Here is a 15,199-nt window from a genome sequence, read left to right on the forward strand (position 1 = left end):
AAAAAACAAACCCACTCACCCTGCTGGCACAATAGCAGTGATAGAAAGCTTTGGCAGTGCACTATTAAACATTTTTCATTATCAAAGCTATCATACGTCCACAAATACAGCACACTCGCTTAATTTAGTAGTGGAGAAATTAATATACAGCACTGCACATCAAATACAGATTATAAGATGTACATATAACATGACAGTAACCATGTCCAAAGTGGGCTTTATTTAAAGTTACATGTTTATGGAATGTTTTCATCAAAGAAAGGTTCTCAAAGAAAAAGAAAAAAAGCGGACTGGAACAATTTGATTGATTGATTGCCCATCCTTCATGCTAAGGTCTCAGGACAGGTTACAGCATCAAAACACAATGTTAGAAACAATTTTAAGCAACTTACAACCATAAAACAGAATATAAATGAACACAGTACAAAAGGAGACTGATAGTACTACCCTTGACAACAGTAGTACAATAACTGGGCACACAGATTAGTGAAAGCCTGATGAAGCAGCAAGGCTTTTTCTACTAGTCAGCTAAAAACTCCCGTGGAGTAGGCCTGTTGGATTTCTCCAGGGGCGGTGGGAATTCCGTAATACTGGCGCCACCATTATCTTAGTAGAGGATAAGGTCATGCTGACAGTGGTATCACCTGGAGCAATGACTCTGCTTGATCTTAACTCACAAGACGTGAGAGAAGAAGAAACAGAAGACACTCCCTAAGATATCCTGAATGCAGGCCGTTTAGAGCTCTGACATTCTACAGCAGCACATTGAATTTGCCTTGGAAAAGACACTGGCAAATGGTACAGGTTAAAAAAAATGATTATATTGCCATGCACATCACTTCTAGCTCCACTTCTGCATTTCAAAGTTGTTGTTATTTCTGGAGAATTTTCAGAGCCAGTGCCACATTACAGGAGCCAATCAGAACTATGCCAATTTTTATCAAAGACATTTTTTCCGATATTTCTCAGATTTTTTTTTTCATTCTAGGAAATAAAGACCTCTTTGCTGGGGAAAATATTATTATTTTGTATTTAGTGGCTGCTACCCTCCATAATGCCCCAGAATGACACTGGGTTCAGGGAATTTCGGAATATGCAAAATGACGGCCAGGTTTCTTGCAGCACCAAAAGAGAATCAGAGAGAAAGAAACCTTAGGGGGAAAAGAAAGAAGTCAGCTCCACTACTGATTGAGAGTTCCACCTTCAAGATACTATTGGAGAATTTCACTTACCCCCACAAGAAATGTGGTGAAAAGGTCCCTCCAATTTATCTGCTCACAGATTGGGTGGAGGATTTTGAAAGGTCACCTACCTGCAGCAAAGTGAAGGAGTTAACTGCAGCATTATAACCAATGCAGCAATCCTCAGTCTTAAGAAGCCAGCAGAATTTAGGCTAGCAGAATTTGTACTGGCATAACTTACCCTTATTTCAAACTCCTTTCAGGAGCCTCTGGCAGGTGTGCTCACATTTTCCGGTTTGGGCCCTAGATCACATAAGCAAGCTATACAGGATTTGGAATAGGTATATGTCTATCCTTGTTCTGTTCCTCTATGCTCCTGGAATACCCCCTTTGGGGGACATATTCTGGGTTAAGTTAAACTGTGTTAAATTCTACCAGCTGAGCCGGTGGAGCCACAGCTAAGCTGGCTGAGCCCTGGCTCATCTGGGAAAGCCCAAGATCCACGAAATCCAAACTCACCTTGGCACATCTTGGGTTTGGACTGCACTGTAATAAGTCCTTAGTCTCTACAAACGGTCCCAGCTAATGAATTAGCCAAAGGTAAGGTAATGTGTTGCTGACATCATCCGTCAGCTGGGCGCCTAAAAGCAATGTTGGAATTCAGGAGCACTTCTTAATTGAAATTGCCATATAAAATGATGAATGTTCATTCTGCTTGCATCCTGACCTTCCTCAGCATGGTGTTTTATTGTCACAACCAATCTTGAGGGATAGTGACTTGCTTAAACTGCTCAGCATCAAACTACAAGTTACACAGCTGGCCTCCTGCCTATTTATAAAAAAATTAAAAGCAGGGATAAATAGGGGCAGAGGGTTAATCCTTTTCCTATGTTGTAAGCCCCATTGGAGGGTGTGTGTGTGTGGACAGGTACGAACCTGCATTTTTTTCTCCAACTGGAAGTTCAATCAAAGATAATGTTTTGGTTGGCTCTGAGTTAGCTTCACAGTTCAGCAGGGATTTGAACTTCGGATAACCAAGTCCAAATACTAACTGCTGTGCAACGCTGTCTGTCTAGTAGTATTAGTAGTAATAGTAGCTTGGACAAAAGTTGGGTTTCTTTTTCACTAAAACATTTATTCATACCTGGGCTTAGTGTGCTCAAGGCAGCTGGTAATAGCGCGCATGCACACGCACACATTTTTGTAAAGGGTGGAATTGAACATTTGCTGTTTCATATCAGCTTACCAGATGGAACAGTCTCTCCTTCCCCTGTGAGCTGTGGATGGGGGTGGGCCTTCTCCTGACCCTCTCAAAGCCAACTTGGGGGGGGGGGGTCAGCAGGGAGGAAGGGAAGAAATGCCCATTGCAGAAGCCCCTGCACAGGACTTCTGCTGATAAGGTTTGTTAGTGATCCTGTCCAAAGCATTTAAAATGACTATAGTCCATTAAAGGCAGCCAAAACCCACTAAAATATCAAAGAGGAAATAAAAATTACAATCGTATCAAAAATCATTTAGCCAGTTTCATTTAAAAAAAAAAAAACTTCAGTAAGGCCACAACCATTAATGGCCTAAAAATCATCCTAAAAAGGAATGTTTTAACTATCCAATGTAAGTTCCCTATCCCTGCTCTAGTCATATCATTAGAAGATTGAGGGGCGCCTGCAAATTATAATGCAGAGAGTAATCCTCTGCCTCTTTCTCAATGTTTTCCCAAAGATGCCTGCAGACTGGGAGAGGGCATCCCTAAGGCCAGGCAGCCAGGCCAGTGCTACCTTTAAGCAGAGCCCACAGAATGGCAGTGCCTACGCAACTCCGGGAGGGTTCAGCAGCAGCTCCTTAGTGGCTGATGAAGAATCGCAAGAGTTTGATGACCTTATATTTGCTTTAAAAACGGGTAAGTGCAATCTCTCTTCTTTTCAGAAGCCCACATGTTATGCTTTGGAATGCAGTTGGTTTTTTCTAAAGATCAAGTGTGCTCTTTGCTAATGCATTATGTCTGGCAAATCAAATTAGAGTGCGGGGGGGGGGAGGAATGTTTTAGCACAAATGCTTATTTTCTCTGCTAAAGTTAATATGCAGATTATTTTAAAGACCTGCAGAAACAAATTGAATGAAAAAGCATTAATCTTTTTGTTTTCATTCTACACGAGTCAGGACACTAAGCTAGTCTGGAATGTTTAATTGATTTTCTCAAGTGCTCAATGTAAACTTTAGCACGTATGAAAGAACTTATGTTCTTAAGGCAAAGGTTCTTGTAGCAGTGCCCCCAGATTTCCTGAACTAATGCCCCCAAGTTCATTGTTGTTTGCATTTGTGTGGAAGAAGTTTTACAGGAACCAAAGCACCATCAAGGGGAATAAATATTTGAAGCAGAAGATCAACCATGTGGGACAATTCCAGACAGACAGTTCAAAGGTTACAGGGTCCAGGCAGCTCTTACAAAAAGTGAGAGGAGCAGTTAAGAAGCATGAGGTCGCAGCTGAAGGAGGCCATGAAACAGTCCAAAAGTGATGCGGGGGGGGGGGTGGCTACAGGCAGGAAGAGAAAGTTAGAGTTAGGGCTGTTGTGAATGTGATTGTGGCAATTTTGTTTAGCACAGTACTTCCAGTTTGCACATTACCTTCTCTACCTGAAAAATCATTGTTGGTCCCAAAGTGTTCACATCTGAGGAGGAGGAGTCCTGCTCAACACTTTGTCAGGGTTACCTACAAGGAGGTCCTAGTAGACCCTAAAAAATGAATAGAAAAGCAGTTTCTGTGCTGCCTGTTGCATAAAATGGGATTAAGACATGTGTACAAAAGTTTTATTCCTGTGTGACTCACGTAGAGTGGACCCTCAGGTTACTTTACCTTCGGGTAACGTAACTTTCGGGTTGCGAATGTGGCAAACCTGGAAATGTATACTTCCGGGTTTCGCCACATGCGCAGAAGCAGCACCTCATGTTGTGGACTTTTCGGGGTACGTATGGACCCCCGGAACAAATTAAGTTCATATCTGGAGGGTCCACTGTATAGGGCGGGGGTCAGCAACCTGCGGCTCCGGAGCCGTATGCGGCTCTCTGACAGGTCTCCCGCGGCTCTGGCACGCCCCCTTTCAATGCCCTTTCAATAATAATTAAATGGTTATCGGCAAAAAAGGGCCAAAAAAACCATGAATAATCCGCATCAACGTTGAACAGCTGGGCGGTCTTTCTCAGCCCTCTCGGGGTTCCCGAGGACAGACCCAAGATTGATGTCCACCTTGACCACTCCCAGAGAGAGGAAGCGACTTCTTCACACCAATAAGTGTGTGGGGAGGGCTGAGCTTTTACCACCTCGGCGTGCTGATTGGCAGGACAGATCGCCCGCCTTGGCGCATAGGCTCGGAGCCGGGGCCTTACCGCCAAGGTAGCCACTGAGGATGAAGGCGGGAGGCGGGCACGGGAGAGCGATGCTTTGTCCGGCCAATGAGCCACCGGGATGCCTGTTCCTGTTTGAGGGGAACATGCCAATGAGGGTGGCGTTAGGGCAGGGAGAAGAAGGAGCTGGGCTTTGCGAGTTATCGAGAGAGAGAGAGAGAAAAGAGTCGGGATAATAAAGGCGGCGGGAGGTGGTGGCGGCGATTGGAGCGGCCCCTGTTCTGAGCGGCCCCTGTCGGGTGGAATCCTTTTCAAAGTGGCCGCACGGAGGGCGGAGCAGGCGGGCCAGGTGTCGCCGTGACGGGAGGGCGGTGATGGTCGCCGACAGGATGAAGTAGAGCTGCTTTGGGGCGGCGGCGAAAACGTCCGGGCTGCTTCTGAAACCTCCGCCAACCGGTGCTTCGCCAGCGCTCGCTGCGGGCGGTGTACATGCTCAAGACGGCCCCAAGGGCGGCTTGGGGGCCCGGAGCCCCGAGGTCGGCGCGCTGCAGTGCCTGGCGTGATTTCCCCCCCAAACCTGTTTTTTGCTTTTTTGCTTTTTGCCTTGCTCTCCCACCCCCCTCTCTTTTTCTTCCTCCCCTCCTTTTTTAACCCAAGGGGAGAAATCCCATTTTTAAAACAAACAAACAAACAAACAAACGAAAAACAAACAAACACCCCCCACAGCTGCTGCAGCCACTCTATTTGAATTTTTATTATTACCCTTTTCTCCCTCTATCCCCCCTTTTTCTTTTCTCTTCCCCTTTTGTTTTTGTTTTCAAAAAAAGGAAAAAGAAGAAAAAGATTTTCCCCCTTTATTTTTATTTTTTAAACTACTACATATTTTTAATAGATATTCTCCCCACCCCACCCCACCCCCAATTTATATTTTTGCACCCCACTTTTCCATTCCCACCCCCCTTTTTCTTTCTTTATTAGTTCGCTTGCCAACCTATCTTAGAGGGGGAAGCCCTCTCTCCCACCCACCACACCCCCCAAAAAACAACTTTGAGCTGAACCCCAAAAAACGGGGGTAGATCACTGCTGAAAGTAGATCACAGTTTCTTGGGAGTTGGCCACCCCTGGTATAAGACATGTAACTAGAATAAAAATTTAAAAAAACCAAGCAAATAATTGTAATAACTACTGTAATAAAGCACTGCTATAATTATATATAATTTCCCTAAAATTTTGGTTTCATTCGCCTTTCCGTGCTGAAATGTCACAACCTGAACAACCATGACTTGCCCCCCCCCTCGTTTTGATCCAGGGTACGCCCCTGAGTCAATGCAAAAAAGTAATAACTTATTCTTGTTGTTTTTACTAATTATACTTTGCATTGGCTCCTATACGTTATTTATTATTATTGCATTAAGGTAACAAACAATATATGCAGCATTATATTTGTTTTAAATGTCGCAATGGTTTTGCGGCTCCCAGTTGTTGTTTTTTCCCTTTGGAAATGGGTCCAAGTGGCTCTTTGTGTCTTAAAGGTTGCAGACCCCTGGTATAGGGCAATGCTGCATTGAACCGGGAGCAGGGCTGGACTTTTAGGCCTGCCTGCAACTTCTTCCCACAACTGAATGTGGTGTGTGGTTGTTAGCAAAGAAATCCCAATGTGCAAGCTCCTGCTCATGTGTAGGGACTCCACAGGATTGGGATGTCAGAGTCAACTAAAAGTACAACCCAACTCTTGATTCCATGGTACACCCCCCCCCCAACACACAAGTGATATATGAATAAGGCTAGAGAATGCATGTGATGCTAGTAACTTATAAATGATGTTGGGTACAACATGAAAGACTTGGAAAGAGCAAGGTGAGATCTAATACTGAATAGCCAAAGTATATTGAATATTGGAATTAGCTTATTGATCCATTCAGGCAGCAGTTGCCACTGCAGGCACCTTGCTGGGTCTGCTAATGAACTGCTCTCTATTTATATTTATATTTATATTTATATTTAATATGTGTGTTATTGGTTATTACAAAAAACATGAAACAATACAAATAGCAAATAATGGATATTGGTCACCAGGTACAATGCAAAATACAGTCGCGATATGTATAAGACAGAAAATAATAGCAGCCAAAAAGATGTATGAGTTCCATCTAGGTCCTTCCGTGTTACAGTTAATAAAAGAAATAAATATAAAGCAATTATTATTTCTCCAATCTTCACTCTACAGCTTTATGTAAGTTTATCAGTCAAAGTCAAGTACTATGCCCTTTCATACCACTTGCGGATGACAGTACATCAGCCTGCGTCTTTCCAATGTAAGCCCAGCTCCATGCGTGCTGCCACAAGGAGGTGTTTTGCCAGATTCTTACAAGGGAGACCCTTGTTGCACCTTCTAAATAAGTATTTATTTCAGTGTCTCTGTGAAGGAGATCACTGAGGATTACAATAACTACATTCCAAAATGTCTGTGCTTCTGGAATCTCCCACCAGAGAGGGATCCATGCACCAAAATTTTGACATCATCTTCAACAAATGGGTGATAAGGAATTATTAATATAATGAAGTCTTACAGATGTCCGGTGCCATTGATGCATGGATTTTAACATGGATTCCTTCATTTTAATGGATATAGGGAGATGCACATCACAAAGCTGTCAATTCTCCATCAGAAATAAAACGGTTATCACACAGAAAAGGGGTGAAAAATAGTCCCCTGAATATCAGCTTCTCACAATTGTTTGAGCCCTAACTAAATTGATAACCTAAAACATTGTGTAGATCTCTGCAACCACCTCTTTCATACTCCTTGAGTTGGTCTCACAAACTTTTTCAAACAAAGTGAGGGACCATGATAGACTCGGTGCATTTTTTATTAGCACTCAAGTTCAAAGCAGGAAGCAAAGAGTAAGCTTCAGATCCCAGAGTTTCCGTTTTTGGGACTGCAAGATGGGCAGAGCTGATAAAGAAACTGGGCTAACAAAATTAGCAAGGGAATATGAAGCACAAACCTCATAACTATTGTTGGAAACACGCAGGCCAAGGAATCTACTTTCCCAGTATTAAATCATGAAATAGCCCTATGAGGACTAATGTGCTTTAATCTGATAACAAATTGGTTGCATTGAACTCTTAGCCTTCTGTAATAGCTTTCTTAGAAGCTGTGCATTGAAATATTTTAGGTTGTTGCTTTGCTGTTTGATGACCTGTCTGTTTTCAGACACAATGTTGTTACTATTATTTTTAAGAACCAGTTTTTAAATATTGGGATTTTAAAAAATAAATAAAATAAAGGGACACCCTAAACATGTTAAAAGTTCAGATCCTGCAGATGTAGCAATTGCAATTTGATATTTAAGCACATCATAAGCATGCTTAGCACTTTGGTATAAAATGAGCCATGCCAGGCAATTCCATTTGGCCTTGGGCTGTGCTTTTTGATGGTGGCTAGCAGCAGTTCTGGAAATTTCATAGTAGGACACTTCTGAAACATCCTGTATATAAAGGAAGTTACTTTCCTGATCAGGAGTTCAATTATGGTTCTACATAAAGCTCCTATACTTTTCTTTAACATGTTATCTGGCAGCTCTGGGTCCCTCAAACTGTGTAAGCCTTCTTATCAAAACAGCCTTTTACTGCAGTAGATGTTCTTTGTCATCTTACTGAAATGCCTTTTCCTACTTGACTCCAAAAGCAGCTAGCTATAGCATATTAGTCCCCCTGTGACCTTTTCTGTAGCCTTATTTTAGATACCAATTTCATTTCATTTCTCTGAACTGAGCTCTTCCATTTAAAAAGAAAGTGAAAAGGCAGCATCTGAGAGTCAAAAATGCCATGGAATCTGAGGCCAACAGGCTTCTGGAGCACCCCAAAATGTAACCTTACAAAAATGATGGTTATTTACAAGAACGGCCACATCTAGACTAGGCTTGATTTAAGAGTTGCCTTTCTCCAAGATGTCTGAGCACTCCACTGTTTTCTACCCCAGAGAGCACAATCCCCTCTTCTTAAGCTCCTGCATGTAAGTCTGGGTGTTTCTTGCCTATATAAAACTTTTTCATCTATCCTTTTTCAAGGCTCATTGTTTTCCTCTAAATGATTCCAAGTAGTGGCCTAGTCATAGAATCATAGAATTGTAGAGTTGGAAGGGAGCCCAAAAGGTCATCTAGTGCAACCCCCTGCAATGCAGGAATCACAGCCAAAGCATCCATGACAGATGGCCCCCCAACCTCTGTTTTAAAACCTGCAGCGAAGAAGAGTCTGCCACCTTCTGATGGAGTCCATTCCACTGTTGAACGGTTCTTGCCCTCAGAAAGTTCTTCCTAAGGTTTAGTCTGAATCTCCTTTCTTGTCATTTGAAGGTTGGTTCAAGTTATCTCCTCTGGAGCAGCACAGTTGTATCTGCTTTTGGAAACCAGCCATTCACTCTCTCAGAGCCTCTTCACCACCTCCCATGTCTCCTCTGCTCCTAAAATATTTTTCTCTGAAGAGTATAGCAAATAGTATCACTAGGAGAAAAAGGGAGAGATGAGTATTGCTGGGCATCAGAAAGACCTGTCTGGAATGAAATCCCTGCCAGTTTCCTATCTGATTTGCATTTCACAAATTATTTTCTAAATGAAAACCTGGTAACACTTGGTATCCTGAAAGCATCGCATTGGCAGGACTCAGCGAGCCAGATTTATTGCAAGGACAACACCTTTGAAGACAGTGAATTTGAAGCAGGAATGATTCTGCCTAGTCCATTGTACCTCTGTAGCCCTTGGTCATTTGTAACTGGTTTTGCTGGAAAGTAATGCCTGGCATTAATCCCTTTTAGCATTACCATGTTTAATTATGCTTGCACGCACTTCTGAATAAATATGGATTGCAAGTCTTGAAGTGCCCAAATAGGGGTTGGGCAATTTTTTCAAAGCTGTATTTGCTTTTCCTCACACCAGAGTACAGAGTGTTCACCTAGGCAGCAGTAATCTGTCTGTGCCACTTGCAGAAGAAACAGTGAAGAGAGGAAGCCGAGTTGTTCCACCTGCTTTTGGTTGTTGTCATTCATCAAGAATTCAAGCGCTGTTGAAGCTGCGTCCACCATCATCCTAATGGGTCTTGCCCTCACAAATCTCTCCCTGTAGAGAAACTTCCTAGAGGCATTAACCTAGCAAACCAATCCTCATCTTGATGTAATGCTGGTGGAAAGAATCCTTCAGCTGCTGCTGGCCTGGGCCCCGCTTTGTCAAGAAATGTTACTGCCATCTGGGAAATCCCTATTGGCATTGTTCACATGCTGAGGTCCTGTTCTTCATTCAGGTGTTTTCCTTGCAGGAACAAAAGTCCATTAGGGCAGAGAGGGTGAGGAGTTTTGGATGAAGCAGTAGGAGCAACTGGAGGAACTTACCGGTAAACCCCTTTCACATTGTGGAGGGTTGCCTGAACATTACGTGCGGCCTGCTCTTTAAAGGCTAGAGGGCTCCAAGAAGATTCAACAAGAGGGAGGAACAAAGATCCCAGGCTGCACAAGGAAATAAACTGAAGAGTGCTGTTTTTCCACCTCAAAATCAAACCCTTAAACAAAAATAATATTTGCCAAGCTAGGAGAAGCAGTGGAATTGCCCCTGTAGGATTTTCTGGACTGCTAACACCCTGCAACAAGAGAAACTAGTTAGAGGATTTTCCACCACAAACATGTATTATTTTCATCTTTGCTTATCTGTTAAGGAACCCTGGGAATTGGAGTCTTGCGAAGGGGTTATGGCCCTAACAAACAGTTTTGAAATATCTTCACAAAGCTGCAGTCCACAGGGCTCTTAGCGGCAAGCCATGCTAGTTAATCCAGTTACAAACTAGTTTAAATTTGTACTTCAATCAAGCACCGTTTTAGGATCCTGTCACTTCACCTCTGTTTTGTGTTTTCAAGGACACGGGTAATTTTGTTTGTGTACATTCACATACACCATCAGCAAAAGTCCTAAAAACATCACAGAGGCAATGCCGCAGCTCTACAGAGTTATATATGCAAGGCCAAATAACTTTCTGTTATCCATAATTGCAGTTTATAGAAACAAAATTCCAATGGGGGGGGGGAATGGGGAAGAAGGGAACAAAAGACTGCAAGGGTACACAAGAAGCATTTAATTTATTAATGGCCCACGGTGTTTTGAGTTGACGGGACCTTCAGAAACCACTGAATTCATCTCATCAGTGGTCAGCAAAATATTCTTGCCTGCCACAGCAGCAAACCATATATATTGCTTTACCCAGTGGTGGGGTGGATTTAGGTATTATGATGCCCTGTGCAAGGGCAAAATTTGGTGCCCCCCCCCTGTCCTCACACTGCCTTCCCAAAGGCAAGCAAGGATGCACCCAGCTTTGGGAAAGAGGTGCAAGGGCTCTGTCAGGGACCAAGAGCCCTGTCACCTCCTTCCCACAGCTGGGAAAGTGCTAAAAAGGCTTGGGAAGGAGATGGGAGGACTCTGGGACCCTGCCAGAGCCTGATCTTCCTTCCCAAAGCCCAGAGCTTCGCTTTGATCAGCCACCCCTTCAGCTCAGCGCCCAGAGCATGCACATTGCTTGCACAGCCCTAAATCTGCCCTGCTTTAGCTGACCCTTGAAGAGCTGGGATGCACAGGTTGAAATACACTGGACAGAAATACGCTGGGCTTTAAATTGTTTCTAGCACAGCTTCGAGGTCTCTTCTTTCTTTTGCACAAAAATCCAGACCAAGACAAGCTATATTTGTAGCAGAATAATAAAAGAACAGAGCAGGTTTGCTCTCTGCGGGATATACTGCCCTTTTTAATGTCCGAGCCTCCCAAATCTTATCATCCTTTCTCTTCCTTTCAGGTGCAGGCCTCAACATCAGTGACACCGAGTCCTGCCCTGGCAGCCAGGATGGAGGCACGATGGTTAGTTCCCAGATTGTAGAGCTTAGAAGAATACCCATAGCGGACACTCATCTCTAGTTCCTACATCATTTTTATTACTCCAATCTCCATGTTTTTGTAACTATATATATTTTTTTCTAAACCAACAGACCAACAGACCCAACAGCTACACACAGCTGTGTACTAGAATGCTGTGAATTATAAATCGACAATTAACAGAAATGATTTTCGTGGTTGTTTGTAAAAGGGAGGGCTGTAAATTTTTACAGGGGCGAAGCTCCTGGCTCGGGTTTGAACCCATTAATTTAGATGCACATATTCCATCAAGTGTAGCCTAATTTTTTAAAAAACAACAACAACACTAACCTGTATGTGCATGGGTGTTCTAATAAAAATTGATAGAGTCCATTTGATAGAGACATGTGTGTGTGGCTGATCAGTCAACCAAAGTTATTGCATTTGTAGAGCTGCTGATTATTTTAATGTCATAGATTCTTTTCTTTTTTTGGTATGTTCTGCTTTACTTTTTCCTGCCCTATAAGAGTATCGTTCCTCCTCCCAAAGAAGGTAAAACATAAATTGCCCTGGAGAATCTGCCTGCAGATTATTAGAAAACATCTTTCTGTTGCCAGCCTGGCACTCACCAGTAATATCCCCTGTAGTGTCTGCAAAAAGTCTGAGTAATTATCCCTTAAAAATCCACCATGCATTTGTATTTTCACTCAGTTGGCATTCTGTACACTTAAACATGCCCACATTTCTTTGGATGCCTGGATTGGACCCCCTCTCTTCCATTCCAGAGAACTTCTCCCTGTGAGCAATTACTATAGTGGCAGATGCAGGTGCCTTTTTCCATTGGTGCCTGGACATGCCTGCACCATTGTATGTTCCTGGCTCTTTTTCTGTTCCTTTTTAGATGTGGCATCCACTTTGTGTTACACCACATCCTCTACAGCCACCATTCTGTTATTCTATGCCCTCACAGCCACTATTTTCTGATTGGCACCCACAGCACTTTCTGCAAATTCCACATTGTCCACTGGCCTCAAAAAGTTGGTGACCCCCTGAATTATTGTTTAACATCAGAGTCTTCAGGTATGACTCAGTTCAGCTTTGAATAGCTTGCAACTGAGAAGAATACAAAGCCCATTTCAGGCAATTCTAGAGATAACACACACACCTGGAGGGTGGGCAACATACCTGACCCCCTCGACCAATGCATATTCATTACGGCTGAGGAGAGCCTCTTGCAAGTACTCTTTTCAGATTCTCTAATGAACATAAATAGATCAGGGTTGGAGCTTGCCACACCATCTCCCAACATGCACTCATTATTTCCAAAAGCAATTGTCTGAAGAAAATTACTATAAAGAGCATTTATCAGCTATAACTTAGCGCACACTGATCAGGTATGGAAGTGTACAGTAATACCTTGGTTGTCAAACGGCTTGGCTCCCGTACAAATTGGCTCCTGAAAGCCGCAAACCCGGAAGTACGTGTTTCGGTTTGTGAACGTTTTTTGGAAGCCAAACATCTGACGCAGCTTCCGATTGAGTGCATGAAACTTCTGTAGCCAAATGGAAGCTATGCCTTGGTTTCGGAATGGTTCCAGGAGTCAAACAGACTCCTGGAATGGGTTAAGTTTGACAACCAAGGTACCACTGTAATACGATTCTCCTCCACCACTTGGGAGCAAATGATACAGATAATTCATTTAGCAAGTTTATTAGATGTACACTAAGGTTACCAGATTTTTTTCCAATAATACATACATACATACATACATACATACATACATACATACATACATACTACACGTTTGGGACGTTGATGCTGCAGCGATGGCGGTGGCAGAGGGAAGGGAGGTTTCACACTGCCTTTTGGAGCAGCCCCATCCCAACTCCTACTTGTGTGCGCGCAGGAGAGGGCGGGGATCCTTCAGCAGGGAAGGGAGGCTTCCCGTTGCCTATCTGAGAGATCCCTGCCCCCTCCTGTTGCACACAAGCTCTGATACAGCGTGAAGACTCCCTTCACAGCTGAGAGATCCCCGCGCCGCTCCTGCTTGCATGCAAGTAGGAGTTAGGAGGCTGCTCTGATAGACAGCATGAAGCCTCCCTTCACAGCTTAGTTGCTGGGGTCAGGGAAGGTGGAGGCAGCCCGGAAGCTGCATCTTAGAGCCCCTGCACCACCATCGTATGGGGACTTCCGAGCAGCTCCTGAAGCCAGCCAGAGCCAACTGCTCCGGACTGCTGAGACTGCCACTGCTCCGTTTCCCAGTGCCATTATATGAAATGCAGGGACATTCTGGGGATGGAATTCGTCTGGGGACTTATTCACAAATCTGGGGACTGTCCCCAGGAAACAGGGATGTCTGGTAGCCCTAATGTACACTGCAGCTGGTTACCATCTGATGAGTGGGCATCTCTATTAATCTCATTTCTCTCTTAATGCCGTGAGAAGAGCGCAAGGAAAGCCATGAGCTGAGCACTGATGTGGCTTAGATGGTTACGTAAAGAATCTGTGGGTCAGAGAAAGAAGAAAGAAGAACTTTCAAAGTTCTTGGTACAGCAGGATGAAGATGAACCAAGATGACGAAGGAGCAGTCAAGGGCACTAAGTCCTGGGTTAGTGCTTTGTTTAGAATCTCCAAGCGCTCGGTATCTAAATATTATGTGACATTGCAAGTTATTTGTCCTTTAAACACTTTCTGACAGTACACCTACTCTCTGCTTCTGGCGCATTGTAGTTTCTGTTACGTACATTGATCTGTGTAGTGAGGACAGGTGCACTGTTGGATGAATGTCATGTTTGTGTGTTTTGGACCATTCCAACTCCACAATGCTATGAATAGGAGTTGCTATATACAATTGTTATGAAAACAACGTTTCAGAATTCTGCGGTATCACTGTAACAAGAAAATTTGCCACAAGTTGAAAGTTTCAACTTAACCAACACAACCATTTGCTGTGGTTATAGCTCCTGCTAATTAGTAATTACTCTGTCTAAAGATTATATACTTTCCATGGTAAACACAAAATTTGATACATGAACAATATTTAAATAAGAAACTATAGAATTTCTCTAATAATCAATATTGAGTCAGTCCACAAATCTGGAAAGCAGAAAAGCTACCACAGAGCTTTTCTTTGTAAAAAAAAAAAAAAAAAAAAAATGGAATATTGTCCTAGTGGTCTGGTGTTTTTAAGAAGTAAAAACACAATGAAGACACTCTCCAAAAGCTGTCTGGAAGCATTTATCATGATCTCTTCTGTCATTTAGGACAGGACAGTCCACACAACAATTCTGACTGCAGCTGCAAATTGCAGGCTGGAATGCTAATAATATTGCTTTTAGCACTTTGAGAAATAATACGTTTCTTATTTGCATTGTGATTAAGGAGGAGAGACTGCTTAACCAAGATCCCATTTTTGGATCATACACTAAGCCAAACTTTAGCTGCTGTGTTGAACCAAAACGACTCAGGAGGAGCAAAATGGGGTGGGCTCCTCTCCAGGAGTCACCATGGCCTCAATAAGCCATTGTTTGGCTTATGATCATGCGCAAATCAACCTAGTAAGTTCCATTGAGCTCCAGGAAGCTTACTTTTGAGAAATTGTGCGTTTGTGACCTTTTTATTTGACGCTAATCCTGTCCCTGAAAGCTTCAAGCTGACAACAATTAGAAACAGCTACTTACATTCCCTCCAACATCCCACTGATCAAAATTGGGACACTCATTTTTTGGTCCCAAGTTCTTGTGGGAGCCAAGTGACTCACAGAAGACCAAAAACAAGTGTGTTTTGGTGTG

General features: G+C 43.2%; 1 protein-coding gene across 1 annotated transcript in view; it reads left to right on the plus strand.

Annotated features, from left to right (window-relative positions):
• The window catches only part of ADGRV1 (adhesion G protein-coupled receptor V1), a 236,135-nt gene extending 224,391 nt beyond the window's left edge, over positions 1-11,744 (plus strand). Inside the window, exons 88-89 of the mRNA XM_033164758.1 lie at positions 2,901-3,078; positions 11,353-11,744. Of these exons, the coding sequence (XP_033020649.1) occupies positions 2,901-3,078; positions 11,353-11,471 (297 nt within the window). The 3' untranslated portion in view covers positions 11,472-11,744. The remainder of the gene's footprint in view (positions 1-2,900; positions 3,079-11,352) is intronic.
• Positions 11,745-15,199: the final 3,455 nt, after the last annotated feature.

Source organism: Lacerta agilis, chromosome 11, assembly GCF_009819535.1.
Source record: "Lacerta agilis isolate rLacAgi1 chromosome 11, rLacAgi1.pri, whole genome shotgun sequence".
Taxonomy (NCBI): Eukaryota; Metazoa; Chordata; class Lepidosauria; order Squamata; family Lacertidae; genus Lacerta; species Lacerta agilis.